The sequence below is a fragment of the Dendrobates tinctorius genome, unplaced genomic scaffold (assembly GCF_039654945.1).
Source record: "Dendrobates tinctorius isolate UK_male_01 unplaced genomic scaffold, ASM3965494v1 ptg000152l, whole genome shotgun sequence".
NCBI lineage: Eukaryota > Metazoa > Chordata > Amphibia > Anura > Dendrobatidae > Dendrobates > Dendrobates tinctorius.
Genome location: NW_027361819.1, coordinates 6,121,764 through 6,141,066, shown reverse-complemented (window position 1 = coordinate 6,141,066; position 19,303 = coordinate 6,121,764). Strand labels below are relative to the sequence as shown.

At 40.9% G+C, this 19,303-nt stretch overlaps 1 protein-coding gene across 3 annotated transcripts; it reads right to left on the bottom strand.

Annotated features, from left to right (window-relative positions):
* Positions 1-2,108: 2,108 nt before the first annotated feature.
* Positions 2,109-17,342, bottom strand: LOC141050829 (up-regulator of cell proliferation-like). Of its 3 annotated transcripts, none has more exons than XM_073547503.1 (3): positions 17,213-17,342; positions 10,536-10,656; positions 2,109-7,745 (listed from the first exon to the last, which is right to left on the bottom strand). In XM_073547503.1, the coding sequence occupies exons 2-3, from the start codon at positions 10,579-10,581 to the stop codon at positions 3,145-3,147; spliced, it is 4,647 nt and encodes a 1,548-aa protein (XP_073403604.1). In that variant the 5' UTR covers positions 10,582-10,656; positions 17,213-17,342; the 3' UTR covers positions 2,109-3,144. The 3 variants fall into 3 exon arrangements, with proteins under 3 accessions (XP_073403604.1, XP_073403603.1, XP_073403602.1); XM_073547502.1 differs by lacking the exon at positions 17,213-17,342 and adding an exon at positions 12,201-12,543; XM_073547501.1 differs by lacking the exon at positions 17,213-17,342 and having other exon boundaries at positions 10,536-10,944.
* Positions 17,343-19,303: the final 1,961 nt, after the last annotated feature.

The following is a 19,303-nucleotide window of genomic DNA, read 5'->3' as shown; positions in this document are numbered from 1 at the left end:
CTAACTAGATAGGACAGGACAGAAAAGATGCTGGCTGCAATCTGCAAAAACCCTACCAAAAATGTCCCAACACGTCTGATAGGAAAAACAGCCCTGAAGTCACTAGACTTCAAAATCCCTATATCAGCACTCCAATATATTCTGAGGACAGAGCAAAAGAGATTAAACCGATCAGGGACAAAATGGAAATTCAGCACAGCCCAGCCGGGGCTGGCTGAAAACAAAACTAAGTAAATCAGACAAAATCTCATGGAACAATAGCAGGGCAAAACTTAGCTTTGGAAGACAGGAACTGAACTGGAGGCCAGACCTTAGAGCAGGAGAAAATCAACAGCAACCCTACAGGGTGTCGGCTGCCTTATATCCACTCAGAGATTCCTGATGTCCAATCGCAATCACCCTGTTCAGTTTCACCACCTCCTTTCACCAGCAGAGGCAGTTCATCGGACACCAAATGTGAACGACAAAATGAGCTCACAACAATCCTGTCTGCAGCCACCATTAGAGGGAGCTCCCGGTATACAGAGATACATGATAAGACCCTGTCTGCAGCCATCACTAGAGGGAGCTCCCTGTATACAGAGATAAACAATAAGATCCTGTCTGCAGCTACCACTAGAGGGAGCTCCCTGTATACAGAGATACATGATAAGATCCTGTCTGCAGCCACCACAAGGGGGAGCTCCCTGTATCCAGCGATACATGATAAAATCCTGTCTGCAGCTACCACTAGAGGGAGCTCATGGTATACAGAGATACATGATAAGATCTTGTCTGTAGTCACCACTAGGGGGAGCTCCCTGTATACAGAGATACATGATAAGACCCTGTCTCCAGCCATCACTAGAGGGAGCTCCCTGTATACAGAGATAAACAATAAGATCCTGTCTGCAGCCACCACTAGGGGGAGCCCCCTGTATACAGAGATACATGATAAGATCCTGTCTGCAGTCACCACTAGGGGGAGGTCCCTGTATACAGAGATACATGATAATATCCTGTCTGCAGCCACCACTAGGGGAGCTCCCTGTATACAGAGATACATGATAAGATACTGTCTGCAGTCACCACTAGGGGAGCTCCCTGTATACAGAGATACATGATAAGATTCTGTCTGCAGCCACCACTAGGGGGAACTCTCTGTATACAGAGATACATGATAAGATCCTGTCTGCAGCCTCCACTAAGGGTAGCTCCCTGTATACAGAGATACATTATAAGATCCAGTCTGCAGCCACCGCTAGGGGGAGCTACCTGTAAACAGAGATACATGATAAGATCCTGTCTGCTGTCACCACTAGCGGGAGCTCCCTGTATACACAGATACATGATAAGATTCTGTCTGCAGCCACCACTAGGGGGAGCTCCCTGTATACAGAGATGCACAATAAGATCCTGTCTGCAGCCACCACTAGGGGGAGCTCCATATATACAGAGATACATGATAATATCATGTCTGCAGCCATCACTAGGGGGAGCTCCCAGTATACAGAGATACATGATAAGATCCTGTCTGCAGGCACCACTAGGGGCAGAGCCCTGTATACAAAGATACATGATAAGATCCTGTCTGCAGCCACCACTAGGGGGAGCTCCCTGTATACAGAGATACATGATAATATCCTGCCTGCAGCCACCACAAGGGGGAGCTCCCAGTATACAGAGATACATGATAAGATCCTGTCTGCAGCCACCACTAGGGGGAGCTCCCTGTATACAGAGATACATGATAAGATTCTGTGTGCAGTCACCTCTAGGGGGAGCTCCCTGTATACAGAGATACATGATAAGCTCCTGTCTGCAGTGATCACTAGGGGGAGCTCCCTAGCTGGAAACAGGAAGCAGAGACCTACTTTAAGGGTGTGGGGAGAGGTCTGTGTGATGAGTTTTGTGTCTTTTATTGTTTGGACTCATTGTGAGCCTTTTTCAAAAATAAATGTTCAACTTAATATATTCATAATTAGTACAGAACATGGGACTTATTAAGATGACAAAATGGTGTCCAGTGGCGGAGATTCACTTCATCTTTTGACAAGTCACACACTGTATTCCACCACAAAGTTACATTTCAGTTTCCCACAATTTCTTTATACAAAATAAATTCAGAATTCACGCTTTAATCATCATAGTTTATTATTGCAAAACATTTATAAGTGTCAGATTATAAAAGATATCAAGCTGTGTGTAAGGTATAACGTGGAGAAAACAGTGAAGACAGAATCACAAAAAGAGAAAAGTTTCAAAACTGGAGTGGAGGACAAGTAGAGAGATGACTGATGACAGCCAATAAGATTACTTCTTTCATTTTTATAAGGCTTTCAAAAATATAAAGTGACATTTGATTGGCTGACATAAGTAAGTGCTTCAATACACCTTACACCAATTTTCATAAATCTCCAACAAATCAAAAAGTTGCAGAAGTTTTCGCTCTGTAATGATAAAGCTTTATTGATGCAATATTGGACACCGCTTTTATAAACCTTTAGGGTTCTTCTCATCCAGAGGGTATAGGGGCATGGAGTAAGCGGTAAGATCTTAGATGGCAGAGGATAGCACAGCCGATCACCCAGACCACCACCCGGAAGCCAATTGTTATTTTGATCTATTTATGGTGGAAAAGAGATTGTTGATTAGGGGTAAAGGAAGAAACATCCAGATAAAATAATGGACGGCTGCACTATGTGTCTTGTTCATATTTTGGGGGAGTATTCAATAAAGTCATCCATTGTTTTATTTGGATGTTTCTTCATTTTCCTCTCATTGCACACAGATAGTGTGATTCGATTTATGTGGACTTTATTAGGGGTAGGATGAAAATAAACCAGAGGTTAAGGAAATGGGACATCGACCTCAGCTATTCTTATATCCTCAGCCTCTATTCTGCACTTTCTTACTCCTAAACCTTCTCTTCTTGTTTCCAGACATCTTGCCCTTTTGTCCTTTTTCTCCACTTCCTTCTCCATCTCTCCTTTCCCTTATCCACAATTCCTCTCCATATTTTTCCTGACAACCTTTCCCAACCCATCCGCCTCTATCCAGTGCAGTTAAATCATTTTTTTCCTGTGTCTTATGCACAATTCTCCGCCTCTTCTTTACCGCTACACCCTATCCCACGTCCTCATGTCCCACAGTTGAATTATTATTTTATGCGCTGGAGCTGTATGTTTCGGTCAGTGAATCCTGAGCATCTTTCTGAGTTATTTTCTTCCATTCACTGGGCAGGACGGCAGGGAGTGCATTGTACTCCTCAGCAAACTGGTCATTAAACTGACAGAAGACATATTTCCAGTAGATCGAGGTGGTGATGGAGGGGTCTGGCTGAATTGACCAGTCTGGATAAAATTTTCGATAATCTTTATACGGATGAAATTTTCCTTTCGTTTCGGGACTCATGAAACGTTGATCTGTTGTGACATCGGTGGAACATATTGAATGAGTGAGAATATTTGTTAATACATCTCTATAACTGCCCAACCCTTGAGGTAAGTGAATGGCTGTAAAGTGCTGGTCATGATCCTTCCCTCCAGCATCACATGGAGCTTTGCAGAATGGACATTGTTTTCCACACCCGAAAACATCCCTGAATAACTCATCCTGTGGTTTTCTAGAGATCCTCTCTAGGACTTCACTGATTTTCATTTTTTCCATTTCCTCTAAAATTTTTACTACTGTTTCCTTGATGGATTCTTCAATTTCAGAGGCGAACTGAGCGATTCTGACTTGGCTTTGAAAGGCGATCACTCCTATGTACTTATCAGAAACAAATAAGTCTTTGCTCAACTTCTCACAAAATGCTTTCAAAAATTCCAAAACATTACAGCTTTTCAGGAGCTCCTCATCCTCAATGGTTGCTTTCATCTTCCTCATAATAATCAATAGGATATTCTTGATTAGCTTTTTCAGTTCAGAGCCATCACTGTATTTGTTCAAAATAAATTTTTCGATCCATTTTGTGACAAATCTCTCATAGTTCTCGATGTAATCCAAATAACGCTCAAAGGAGTTTTCCTCCAGCAATTCTCGAAATAACTTGCACTGGAAGAACATTCTGTTGTTGAAGCGAGCAGAATCTTTACAGGCTTTCACGTCGCTGACAATTTCAGTTCCCAGATGACTGTTGATGTGTTCGGTCAAGGCCTGGTACAGACAGAGATCACAGAATTCTTTCGCTCTCTGTCTGCAGTCATCTTGCTCCAGATAGATCAATTCAAACCTCATGAAATATTTTTCTTTAAGTTTTTCTAAACATAACCAGGGATCATTTTCTTGTACAAAGTCGTCGTGCATTTTCTGGAACAGTGGGGCGGCTTTTCCCAGCACAAGAAGCTTCAGGTCCAACTCAAAGAATTGTGTCATGTGCAGATTCTTCGTGTCAGGCTTGGAGAGTCTCTCATTAACCATGTTCATCAGCTCACGACAGTACATCTCATCATAATTCTCCTTTGTTTTGATCTTGTCTTTGACATATTTGTTGCATTTTTCCAATACTGAATTTGCCAGGTCTGTCATTTGTTTCTCAGGGTTGTAGTTTGATCCCTCCAGAGTTACATTCTTCTGCCCACATGCCAAATCAAGATAATGACTTTTCATAATGAAAGGTTTCTGCTCATACTGGGACAGGTCTCGGATACTCTCCATCATCTCAATGATCAAGCTCCCTCTGCTGCTCATATCTTTGTTGAGGTATTGTAAAGTTTCTTTTCTGACATCATATTTCTTCAGGGGACTTCTGTGAAGATTTTCCAATACCTCTTCCCACATTGAGTCAAATTCATGCTTACGTCTTTCTTCATCCATCTTTTCTGAGTTTTGTCTCCATTTCTCGAGAAGATTGGTGACTTTCTTCTCAATGGCTTTCTCGTAACTTTCCTGAATAAGCTGTATGTACTTCCTGCCTTTTTGGATGTGAATTGTCTCTATGCATTTTTCGGTTAGATATATATCTAGTTCTTTTTGAAGGCTTTTCACACTATTAAAGAATTCTTTTCTGTATTTTTCTACAAGGTGCACATTGTTAGATCCATCTTTGAAATATTTCTCTAAAGACTCCGTCATTAGATTCTCCTCTTGGGCCAATTTCTTGCTGATTTCTTTTCGAGGTGGCTCCATGGTGCACTCTTTATTAGTCTTAAAGTAGTTCTTTATGGAGTTTTCCTGACACAACATCCATTCATAGACTGATTTTCGGAAGTTCCATTCTAGCTCTGAGTATCTCAGACACAACTGGTTGTAGGCTTCGACTATCAGACAATTTTGGAAACTGAAGATGAATCTTTCGTGCTTCACAGCATTCCATAAACTAGTAACCCACACAATAAATTCACTGATACTCTGAGACTTTTTGGCATTTTTCTTCATGAGTTCAGATAAATGTCTCTTTAGTTCACACACAGAGTTGCTGTATTCAGGGTTTATCTGGCTCATGCTTGAGACTCCATGCCATAGACCAGGAATGTACCACCTGTTTTTATTTGAGTTATAGTCTATGATATCGCTGAATTTTTTCACGCTGCTTCTATTCTCCATCTCTGCTGCAAGTCTGGTCATTTCATTGAGTTTCTCCATAAGCTTTGCTTGGTCACAATTGTTTTTTTTATGAGCGGACACGTCACTGACATTCTGATGGACAAAATGACAATTAGGTCTTTTTCCAATTTCTTTCATCCTAATAAATGCATGAATCACAATCTGTAGAATGTCATTCATATCTGATGGATTTTCCATAGCGATGTTAATTATCGTGATATCACTCAACCCAACGACAAGTGTGGCCAGCTCATTATCATGTTCAAAACTGTCCTCTAAAGAATCCAACTCAGGAGCTTTCAACCCTTCAGGATCTATAACTAGAAGAAAGTGACAACCCAGCTCCTCCTGGAAGTTCTCCTTCACTTTAACCAGAGTCATGAAGGCTCCTTGCGTGCATCGACCACTGGAAACAGGGAGCTGTAGACCAAACATGGTGTTCAGGAGGGTGGACTTCCCCGTACTCTGCACTCCCAGCACAGTTATTACTCTCATTTTGCTCTGTCCTCCTGTCTTTTTATTCAAATTGTTGAAGATATCAGATATCCATTGTAGGGGAATGTTTACAACTTCTCCATCAATTAATTCTAGGGCAAAACCATCCAATAGAAAATTGACCGCTATCTCTGGAAGGTCATGGTATCTTCTTTTTTGTTTATTGATTTCTCCACTTTTGATCATGGAAGATTCAGCTGCATGGAACTGCCCCAGCTCTCGTATGAAATGTTGAGTTCCAAATGTAGTAGACAAACGTTTGTCTTTTTTAAAGCCTTCTTGTCTGCAAATGTCATCCAGATTAAACTTCAACCATTTTAAGAAGAAACGTCTTTCCTCTGAGCTTTCGCACATCACAGCATCTAGGAATTTGACCATGTCCTTGGAAAGACCCATCTCATATTGCTGTTTCTGCAGCTGGAAATGTTCTTGCATTAATTTACATTTATAATCTTCTCCATTCAATTCACCAACTTTCTTCATTCTGCACATCTCTCGTTCAATTTGGGATATTCTGTTCCACAATTCCCCTTGTAATGACAAGGACTTCTTCTTGTATGTTGCAATGTCAGTTATGTTAGACGTTATTTCTGAGGCACGTTCTTGAGCTCTTTGACATTGGGTCAAGTTTTCATCAATGTTGATAATGAGTTCTTGAGCCAAGTATTTCAAGTCCTGAAGCCGCCTAGTAGATTTACAAAGTAGTTTCTTGATCATTTTCTGAATAGAGAGAACAATTTTATTAGATCTCTTCGGATTTGGGTGCAGAATGTGATTGGATGGTTCTGATGTTATCAAGAGTTTCAGATATTTATCTGTTTCTTTATCGTTGGTTTTGCTATTTGAATTGCAAATAATAAAATAGAACTGTGGACCTGCATCCTGGACGTAGGACGATAGTAACGTGTATTCCTTCTCGCTGATGTGTTCAGTAAATATAAAGACCGCTGAAGAAATCTTGGTTAAGAATTTGAACTGTGTTTGGTAGGAATTTAGATCTCCTCGTAGATTTGTAACAGCAATCGGTTCTGGAAAAATATCAGAGTCTCTTCCACCCGGGAAGGAGAAAGCTATTTCCACTAATCCATCTGAGATCACACGGTGGAGATAGCCTGATTCCATTGCTTGATGGACAAAAAGATCAAGTTTTTGTTGAGATGGACTCAGAAGGTCATTGAGTGTTTCCGACTTGGAGAGATTACAAAGACCCAACCTCACAAAAGAAAAAACTGGCATAGAAATGTTCACAAGTCTTTTTTCCTCAAACCCTTTACTATCGGCCATGGAGGGAGTTCTCCACTTCTTCACAATGTCTCTCATTGCCCATAACATGAATGTACAGCTGGTGCCATCAACTGCAGGAAGCAGCAGAGGGACGGCAAACTGGCACATGGTCATTTTAGATATTATCTCTTGTTGTAGAAAAGGATCCGAACAATGAAGGAGAAGACAGAGAACGTCCAGAGGATGAATAGACTCATGACACAAGTCAGAGTCATCTTCCTCTTCTTCATCTTCTATTTTTATGCTTGTGTTCCTCGCTGTTGCATTTAAAGCCATGAGTTTCCGGAGGAAATGCCACGGGATGTCTTGTTCGCTCTGAATCTCAATTTTCTTCAGGGAATCTTCACAAATATTCAAGATCTCGTCCAAAGTTAGTTTACATTTGTGGTAGTCTGACAAGTGCAGATTGATGAGCATCTTCATAAACGTTTTTTTCCTTTCTGAAATATTAAAAATGCAGAATTATTAAGACAATATTCTCATGAAATCATTGATAGATACTCACTGCATTCCCGATCAATTATTAGAAAGAGAGTATAAAATATTCAATATGTTCACAGATCATACACATAAAATCACTATTTATTGGTATGCATCAAAAATACAAAAAATTCAAGAAAATCCCCTCAATTAAATGTGACCTTATCTAAAGTGATAATGAAAATAAAAAATAAAGTAGTTGGAGATGAAGGGCCTGTCACCCTATACTGTCCCCTAATCTCATCCCTACCGATCAGCAGAGGCGGACAGCCTATTGAAATGCAAATGGCACCCCTCTCCCCAACAGCTCTCCCTGAAGATCCCTATAAGACTCTATTTAGATGACACATCCCTGCTGATCGGTAGGGATGAGATTATGGGACAGTATAGGGTGACAGCCGCTTCATCTCCATCTACTTTTTTTTTTATTTTCATTATCACATTGAATATGGTCACATTTAATTGAGGGAATTTTCTTGTATTTTTTATATTTTTAATGAATACCAATAAATAGTGATTTCATGATCTGTGAACATACTCACTGTATTCCTATAATTACAATCCTGGGTATATTATATCAGACCGTAAGAAGCCTCAGAGACTACAATATTAGGATGTTACATTCATTCATTTCATGGTAACGCAATGTTTGGTTAACAAACTAATCAAGCTTAAAGTGAACCATCAGGATTGTGCTCAGTGACTACAGACAGTGTCAGGTCTGCGCCGTTATACTGATAAGGCCGGGGTCAGACTTGCGAGAAACATGCCCGAGTCTCGCACCTCAATACCCGGCACTGCCACCAGCACTCGGACCAGAGCGTTCACCTGCATAGAAATACATGCATCCTTACACGCCGATCCCGAGTGCCGACGGCAGGGCCGGGAATTGATGCGAGAGACTCGCGTGAGTTTCTCACATTACACACGCAAGTGTGACCCTGGCCGTACACTGATACCTGGTGATGAAATCTATCTTGTGGTTGTTGTGAAATCTGGATTTGTACTTTTCAGCTGAGATTATTGTGCTCTGGGGCAGGGCTGTAGGCGAGACTGCGGGCAGAGTCTTATCTTCCTGGTTTAAGCCAGAGAAACCAAGGAAAGACTCTGCCCACAGTCCTGCACACAGCCCTACTCACAGCCCCGCCCCAGAGCACGAGCATCTCATTAGCTGAAAACTTCTAACACTGTGTCGCGATCCATTTTTGGATCCGTGGCAGATTGGATTATCACATTAAAACTTTTTTCCTTTCAGGCCATAGGGGGTTAATATGAGTTTTTCCCCCTGGTGGCCACTGTTGTAATTACATTGCTGCTGAGTTTGCTGATGTCTGTGGTGACCACTCCCACCTTCCTTTATAAGGTCACCTGATGCATCAGCTAACCATCGGTGTTAGAGTTCATGTTACAGGGACATTGCTGGAAGAAGGAGCTTGCTGGGAGCAGTGGTGCCTCAGCTGTTTATGGTGTATCTGTTGTCGTGATCCTGCTGTGCAGTGCTATACAGCAGAAAGCTAAGTGTTGTAATTTTGTTACCCTGATCCTTTTGCTGTCTGTCTTCCTTACCTTGTGTTGTATTAGTGTAGCGGTGGGACCAGTGTCCTCACTTGCCAATTCCCTACTTAGGGATAGGTGCAGGGCAAGCGAAGGCTAAGGTATCTTGCTTGGCGACAGGTTGAAAAAACCTGTATAGGGATGTCAGGGAGATCAAGGCACATCCTTAGGAGAGTGCAGGAGGTGTCCAATTCCCCACACCCTATCGCAGGGCCGTTGTAATTGTGTCCCCGGTGTATCCTTGTTTCTTTGTTGTTTGGTGACCGACCAATCATTTGGTCTTGTTGCACTGGTCAGTCACTCCGTGACACACTGATTACACAAGAACCACAAGACGGATTTCATCACCAGGTATCAGTGTAATCAGTATAACGGCGCCGACCTGACACTGTCTGTAGTCACTGAGCACAATCCTGCTGACAGGTTCCCTTTAAATCACCTTTGTTAAAAGATAGTGGAATCGTATTTATAACATGCCCATAAGATATAAATGTGCGATCTACTAAGCGTTCCACAGCTCCCAGAACCAGACATTTTTGTACTGAGGCTGACATCTGGCTGAAAAGGACACTTGGGAGGAGCCTTTCACCAATCACCATTGGTAAGAACAGTGTTGGCTACGAGATGATGACAGATGGATCTCTCTTTACATCCTCCCAGATGTCTCTTTCAGCTGAAACCTTAGAATTTTTTGAGAATGCTATATTGTCATCGTCTAAGGCTGTGTTCACACATGATGTTTTTGCAGCTTTTTTGTTTAATGCCAAATTTAAGCTGCTTATAAAAAGCAGGTTTTGCTTACTTTTTGGCATATTTTTTGTGTGTTTTTTACTGTGTTTTTGTCAGGGTGCATTTGTGTATTATTCATGCTGATAAAGTTTAGTGCATAAAAAAAATCTGATTCAACTTCAAGTTTTAGCACCAAAAATGCATCAAAACCTGATACCTGTGTTTTTTCCAGCGTTTTTTCACTACCCATTGCTTTTAATAGGTGAAAAACACTGCAAAAAGGCTGAAAGAAGTGACATGCTGCATTTTAGAAAAACCAAGCTTTTTGACCAAACAGGAAAAAAACATCAAGCTGTCTAAATTAGATTTCTGAAATCTCATAGACTTTGCTGGTACTGTGAAAATTTGCACACAAAAAAACCCACTGCAAAAACGCAATGTGTGACCAAAGCCTAATAGTCACTCACCTGCGGTCAGAGAGGTGACACGCTCCTCTGGGGATGAAGATGCCATTTCTGGTGGTCGATTCTTGTGTCTGTTGTTACGACTTTTCTTTATCTGACAGGCAACAATCACGATGATCAGAAACTGTAAGTAACAGAAGGTGACATGAGAGATTCTCATCTACAGAAGCACAACTAAGACTAAACAAGTGTGAGGTTATGTCACCGGTTACGTGCGAGAATAGGAAACGTAAAGGCATTGTGTTGTGAGCTGTTGGCCTGAATGCAACAACGGAGACACCAGGCGGGAACAACAATTTACTTTATTCACTTAAAGGGAATCTGTCACCTCTTTTTTCAAGTATCAGCTGCCGGCACCAACATCAAGGGCTTATCTACAGCATTCTGTAATGCATTCTGTAATACTGTAGATGAGCCCCCGATGTAACCTGAAAGAGAAGAAAAAGGAGTTATATTATACTCACACAGGGGCGGCCCGTGTCCGGTCTTAGTCCGATGGGTGTTGGGGTCCGGCACCTCCCATCTTCTAACGGTGACGTCCTCTTCTTTGCTGCCTGTCGTGGCTCCGGCGCAGGCGCACAGCTCTGCCCTGTTGAGGGCAGAGCAGAATACTGCAGTGCGCAGGCGTTGGACCTCTCACGGCGCCTGCGCACTGCAAGACACTGCTCTGCCCTCAACAGGGCAGAGCAGTGCGCCTGCGCAGGAGTCACAACAGGCAGCAAAGAAGAGGACATCACCGTTAGAAGATGGGAGGCGCCGGACCGGACCGCGACACCCATCGGACCAAAACCGGACCCGTAAAGGTACTGTCAAACTTAGCGATGTACCAGCGATCCCGACCAGTGATATGACGCGGTCATGATCGCTGGTACATCGCTAAGTGGTCGCTAGTGAGCTGCCACACAGGCGGACCTCAGCAGCGACATCGCTGGGGACGGGGGTCGCTACTTACCTGTCACACTAGGCGATCCTGCGTCCTCCCGCCCGCGTCCACGCTCGTCACTCGTCTCTCCACAGGAAGCGCCGCAGGAAGCTGATGACGAGAAACAGTCCAGGACGTTCTCGCGCGATCAGCGATAACCAGCGGGGGAGCGGATCGTTGGTAAGTATCAGACATAGCGATATCGCTTAGTGTGACAGGCCCTTAACGCCCCTGTGTGAGTATAATCTAACTGATTTTTCATATCTTTCAGGTTACATTTGGGGGCTTATCTACAGCATTACAGAACGCTGTAGATAACCCCCTGATGGCGGTGCCGGCAGCTGATACTCAAAGAATGGGGTGACAGATTCCCTGTAACAGAATTGTACGGGACAAGTTTATTGTTAAAGACAAATCACCCAGGAACAATATCCACAGAATTACTAGCAAACCATTATACAGATTGAGATTTGTTGCTTCGCATACAAGAAATAGTCTTGGTTTGAGCTCAGGGTCTATAGTCCAACCTTGCTCTAGTAGGGTGTATGCAGACGCAATATCTAGCGGAAACAGTCCTTAGGAACTTCGCAGCTCTCTGGTCTTGACAAGAGCTGCTGATTGGTCTCATTAACCACACATCTTCCTAACTCAGTCTGTCAGTGCTCTCTGGACCCCGTCTGGCCTGTAACCTTCCCTCTGCCCATGCCCGATACTGTAAGTCCATGCTGAATGTGTCAGTCCGGTACCGTAATTCCGTGATGAAAGATGCTCATACGTCTCCCTCTATCACCAGCCCAGGCTCGAGTCTCTTGGCATTTCCTGTAGAAGAAGTACTAGACACTTTGAAATGTGTTGAATAAAAGACACATGTTTCTATAAATCCCTGAGAATTGACGTCTTCCATATACAGCAAAGCGGGAGGTAAATAATTCCTATCTTCAGACCCAGCCATTGGCAGGATCTAATGAGCAGTCTGTCTGTGTAATATCACTGGTCTCATGCATTGCAGTGCTGGTGTATTGCAATGAATGAGACTATTGATCAGAATAATAAAATAATAATAATAATAAAATGTCCCCTAGAAGGACCAAGTAACAAAGTAAAAAAAAAGTTAATAAGAATACAAATATGATTAAAAAAAACAACCCCCCTCACAAAATAAAGAACAAAAATATTACACCAATAAATATACACATTTATGTAAAAATCGAAGCAAAAACGTGCACATATTTGGTATCACTGCATCCAGAATGACCGGCTCTATAAAACTTTCACACTAGTTAAACCCTTTAGTGAATTCGTAAAAAAAAATAAAAAACCTGGCAAAAAAATATGGCTTTTCATCATAGCGCCGAACAAAAAGTTGAAAAAGATGAATGGAAATAAAAATGGTATCTCTGAAAACATCATCTTGTCCCGCAAAAGGGAAGCTGCCATACAGCTCTGTCAGGGGAGAAATAAAAAAGTTATAGCACTCAGAATAAAGTGATGCAATAATAATATTTTTTCCATTAAATTGTTTTTATTTTCTAAAAGCGCCAAAACACAAAAAACCTTTATAATTTGGGTATCGGTGTAATCGCATTGACCCGAAGAATAACGTCGCCTAATCTCTTATACTGCATGAAGAATGGCATAAAAAGATCGCAGTAAAGCTCAGCGCACATTTATCCTGCGCTCTGCGCTGAGCGCTTACATAGGAATTTCCGTGTAATTCACTGAAACATGTGATTCATGCCTAGACTGTGGATGCTTTCAGGCCTAGACTCTAGCAGTGTCCATTTTTCAAGGCCACCACAGTTTTGTGCATCTCTGAAAAGAAGGACAAAGCTGAACAGAGGCCAGAGGGATTACAGAGTAACTCTGCTGCCTCATTATAGTGAATGAATCCCTCAGGGGTTTCATATGAATCATGACATTCAGAGATTTAGATGGAAACCCCAAAGTAAGTGCTCAGCGTAGGGCACAGGATAAATGTGATCCCAAATGTTATGTAAAATGTTCCCAACTAAAAATTAATCTCAATCCACAAAGAAAGCAAATCTTGCTGTTATGGCATCTCAGAAGCTCGGTCAATGTGACATGGCACTCTCAAACCATTCCAGCAACATCTAAACTCCAATATGGTGCTTCTTCCCTTCTGTGCTTTACCCTGTGCCTAAAAAAGTAGTTTTTGACCATATATGGGGCGCTGCCATACTCAAGGGACATTGCAGAACAAATTTTGTTTTTTTTTTCTCCTATTAGCTACTTTGAAAATTAAAAATGTGGGGCTAAAATAAGATTTTAGTGGAAAAAAATTAACTTTTCTTTTTCACAGCCCAATGTTATACAATTCTATGAAATACTTGTGGGTTTAAAATGCTCACTACATCTCTAAAGGGATTGTTCAAGAGGTGTAGTTTCCAAAATGGGGGGTTTCAAGGGTTTATGCTGTTTTGGACCTTGGTGACTCTCCAAATGTGACATGGTTTTTGCAATCCAAAATATTTTGCACTCCAAAAATCAAATAGTGCTCTTTCCCTTTTGAGACCTGCCGTGCACCCAAACAAAAGTTTCTGACCATAAATCAGGTATCTCTGAACTCAGAAGAAATTGTACAACAAATCATGTGCTCCATTTTTTCCTGTTACTTTAAGAAAAATGAAAAACTTGGGGCTAAAACAATATTTTTTGAGGAAAAAAGTGATTTGTAATATTTGCGGTCCAATGTGCTCACCATGAACCTAGATGAGTTTCTTGAGGAGTCTAGTTTCCAAACTGGGGTCACTTATGGGGTGGTTTCCACTGTTTAGGCACATCGGTGGTTCTCCAAATGCGACAAAGCGTTTTCTATCTATATTGTATATAATTTTGAATGTCAGACGTCACTCCTTCCCTTCAAAGCACTGCTGTGCACTCATACAGTAGTTTTCCTCCACATATGGGGTATCAGTGCACTCAGAAGAAATTGCACAACAAATCTCTGGGTCCATTTTCTCATGTTACCTTTGTGAAAATTAAACATTTTGGGTTAAAGCAACATTTTTGTGGGAAAAAGAAAATTTTCAGTTTTTTCCTTCCACATTGCTTTAATTCCTTTGAAGAATTTGAGAGGTGCAATTTTTAAAATTACTGTATTTTCTTTCAAGTAGGCCCCTCAAAGTCACTTCAAATGTGATGAGGTTTTGTAAATTTTGTTAGAAAAATGGAAAATTACTCATCAACCATTAACCCTTCTAACAAACAAATTGTATGCTTAAACAATGATGCAGATTTATAGTAGACGGGTGGCAAATGTTATTTATTGACTATTTTGTTTGGTATATCGCTCTGACTTAAGGTCATAAGAATTCAAAGTTTGGAAATTGCTAAATTTTAGTAAAACTTTTGATTTTTTTCCTAAATAAACGCAAATCGTATAGACTAAAATTTACCACTAATAGGAAGGAGAACGTCTCAAAAAAGCAAACTCAGAATCACTGGGATTTGCTGAAGCCGTTCCAGAGTTATCATATATCGTGACACTGGTCAGAATTGAAAAATGAGGCTCAGTCCTTAAGGGGTTAAATACAAAGTGGATAGGATTGATAGAAATCTCCTGCCTACTGCGCATTTTTGTAATTTGCGTGGATTTACCTCTGGGGAACTTGTTAAATCCGTAACATGCTAATTTATTTTGCAGGAAATATACATTTTATTTAGGCTTAATGAGATGAGAAAATTAGACAGAAAAAAGGTGAAAGAAACTAATAGAAGCCATGTCATCTGCACATTACTTCATCCATGACATTTCATTAAAGCTAAGAAATAGGAATTTTCCAAAACATGGCAGCTTTATTTAAAACATGACACACAAAAAAGAGACAAAATAACAACAGACAAAAATGCGATAAAAATGCAATGAAAAAACGCAAATAACCTAATTTAGCTTAAAGTTTCAGAAATGCCGCAAAGAATCTGCAACATCAAAAACTCCCCAAGTTCTCATCATGGGAGCAGAGCCGAAATTATTATAAGGGCTCGTGCAGAGGTCCGTGGATCTGGATCTGATCTTGGACGGGCCGAGGCTCTACTGACTGGAGCGTGACAAGTTCCTAAAAATAGGAAGTCATCGGGAGACCCTCGGCCAGTCCATGTAATCGGACGAAGGTGATCGGAGCGATTAGCTCGCACGTCTGAATGAGCCTAATTCTCATTGTTTCAGGCTTCAACTAAACAATAGAATTCCGATAATTAGGTGCTCATGGCTTCATCTGTAAAGAGGAGTGGCCGTCATTGTGAGTGTGCATTCAGCTCTATAGTCATGTCACTCTGGATCCATCATCACACCCGGTATGAACACAGGTGAGCACGGAATCATAGAATAACATTGGTCCAAATACAATCTGACTTTTTTTTATAAAATAGAAGATAATTCCCAATTGGGGTTTTTTTTGTGAATGTTAAGAATAAACAAAAAGTTTTCTATCCCCAAAAATCAAAAACTACAGGTCAATGTAAAAAACAACAAGCTGTCAAACAACATGAACAAAAAAAATAATAAATCCACAATGGTTCTGAGATTATGACACAAAAAGGAATTTGAAAAGAAATGCTATTTAAAATGAATAAATAAAGTAGAATATAAAAACTTTTTATAAATGAGGTTGTGGTGTGAATTGTAAAGGTAACTTCATTATACGACACGGTGACTGGTAATAAAAGATGATCACATAGGAATTTACACTAAAAAATGTTATTATTGGAAACTTCAGCCTGAAAAATAAACCCTAACACTTCCCCGTCAATGGGAAAATGAAAAACCTGTGGATCTCAGCATGGGGACAGAAAATGAAGGAGTTTTATTGTACATGAGTCTGACTAATAAAACTGTATTAATAAAAGTAGAGAAATTTTATATTTCCACAATGACACTGGGTCATAACGGAAAGTGAAACCTTCATATAAACAGCATAATAAATAGCAAAAAACCGAAGACATTCAGCCTCCAAAAAATAGGTAATAAAAGTTAACCAGTAAATACAATGTTGTCCAGCAAAGAACAAGCCCCATACGGCTGTGTCAACTGAACAATAAATGGTTATGTACAAAAGAGAAAAAAAGTGATGACACTCACCGTTCGGGTCCCGTTGAAGCGCAAGTGCATGAAACGTCCGTCGTCCACTCTCTGTACCTTTCCTCCCATGCCAATGCCTTCTAATCAATAAAGAATTTTCACAACAGAACGGTGAGTGCCATCACTTTTTTTTCTCTTTTGTACATAATCAGATAACATGTTTGCTTTTCTGGATTGAGCACCCGTTCGGACGGTAGTTTGGCGGTCGGTCCAGATGTGTGATTTTGGACTTGAATAGCAGTCATGGAACTGCTTAGGGTTGAGGAGCAGTGCCGAATCTTCTGTCTCTTCTATTTGTTTTGTTTTGAACAATAAATGGTCCTAGCTTTTGGAATGTGATGACTAAGAATTATATCAATGCTAAAAATATATTATAAAAATCTATTATACTCTACAAACATACACTCTAATACTCATATATGTATATACTACGTACACATACACATGCACTTACACACATGTACCAACATACTCATACATACACTCATATGTATATATATATATATATATATATACCACATACACTCATCCATACACATACACACACACACACACACACACACACATACACACACACACATACACACACACACATACACACACACTTATATACACGCATGCACTTATGGCCACTCACGGTATGTATTAATCCTGTCTCACCTGCTCAGACGATGACAAGATTCTGTTTTGTTCTTGATCAGATGATTAAATAACAATTGTGCAGAGATGAGCGGGGAGATAACGAGGATGTGGTTTACTTGGGGATCATGTGATTTTAATAAATAATTCTTCCTTTTCACAGATGAACAAGTAAACTAAGAAACCAGAGTGTAGGATTCTTCACCTCATAGATTAGAAGTGAGATTCTACTTCTTTTCCATAGATAGCGCCCCTACATTCAATGGTTGTGCCGGATATTGCAGCCCAACCCTATGGAAGTGATTCAGAAGAAAAGATACACTACCGTTCAAAAGGTTGGGGTCACCCAGACAATTTAGTGTTTTCCATGAAAACTCATACTTTTATTAATCTCATGAGTTGCCAAATGCATGTGAAATCTCGTCCAGACATTGACAAGGTTGGAAAAAAAGATTTTTATTTGAATTAATAATTTTCTCCTTCAAACATTGCTTTCATCACAGAATGCTCCTTTGCAGCAATTCCAGCATTGCAGACCTTTGGCATTCTAGCAGTTAACTTGCTGAGGTATTCTGGAGAAATTTCACCCCATGCTTCCACAAGCCCCTCCCACATGTTGGTTTGGCTTGATGGGCACTTTTTGCGCACCATACGGTCAAGCTGCTCCCACAGCAGCTCAATGGGGTGGAGATCTGGTGACTGCGCTGGCCGCTCCATTACAGATAGAATACCAGCTGCCGGCTTCTCCCCTAAATAGTTCTTCCATAATTTGGAGGTGTGTTTTGGGTTATTGTCCTGTTGTAGGATGAAATTGGCTCCAATCAAGCGCTATCCACAGGGTATGGCATGGCGTTGCAAAATGGAGTGATAGCCTTCCTTATTCAACATCCCTTCTACCTTGTACCAATCTTCCACTTTAACAGCACCAAAGCAACCCCAGACCATCACATTACCTCCACCATTCTTGACAGATGGCGTCAGGCACTCTTCCAGCATCTTTTCAGTTGTTCTGCGTCTCACAAATGTTCTTCTGTGTGATCCAAACACCTCAAACGTGGATTCGTCTGTCCATAACACTTTTTTCCAATCTTCTGCTGTCCAATGTCTGTGTTCTTTTGCCTATATTAATCTTTTCCTTTTATTAGCCAGTCTCAGATATGGCTTTTTCTTTGCCACTCTGCCCTGAAGGCCAGCATCCCGGAGTCGCCTCTTCACAGTAGATGATGACACTGGCATTTTGCGTGTACTATTTAATGACGCTGCCAGTTGAGGACCTGTGAGGCGTCGATTTCTCAAACTGCAGACTCTAATGTACTTGTCTTGTTGCTCAGATATGCAGTGGGGCCTCCCACTTCTCTTTCTACTCTGGTTAGAGCCTGTTTGTGCTTTCCTCTGAAGGGAGTAGTACACACCGTTATAGGAAATCTTCAGTTTCTCTGCAATTTCTCGCATGGAATAGCCTTCATTTCTAAGAACAAGAATAGACTGTCGAGATTCACATGAAAGTTATTTTTTTCTGGCCATTTTGAGAGTTTAATGGAACCAACAAATGTAATGCTCCAGATTCTCAACTAGCTCAAAGGAAGGTCAGGTTCATAGCTTCTCTAATCAGCCAAACTGTTTTCCGCTGTGCTAACATACTTGCACAAGGGTTTTCAAGGGTAGTCTAACCATCCTTTAGCCTTCTTACACAGTTAGCAAACACAAAGTACCGTAAGAACACTGGAGTGATGGTTGTTGGAAATGGGCCTCTATACACCTATGAGGATACTGCATTACAAACCAGACGTTTGCAGCTAGAATAGTCATTTACAACATTAACAACGTGTAACAGATGCAAATGTGAAACTAGCCCTACATGTAACTTTGTCTATTATATGTAACTTTTCTGTTGAGAGTTTCCTGCAGATTTCCAGAAATGTTCTTTGTTTTGAGAAATGAAACCCTCTCACTCTGAAGCACTTACACATTTCAGGATGTGGTCAGGGTGCCGTTATATATAGGTTTAAACTTTACAGGAGGAGTTCATGCTTCTCTACAGAAAGTGAATATCACATTTATGCAGAAAGAAAATAACAAAGCAGAACAAAGGCATCAATCACCTTGCACCAC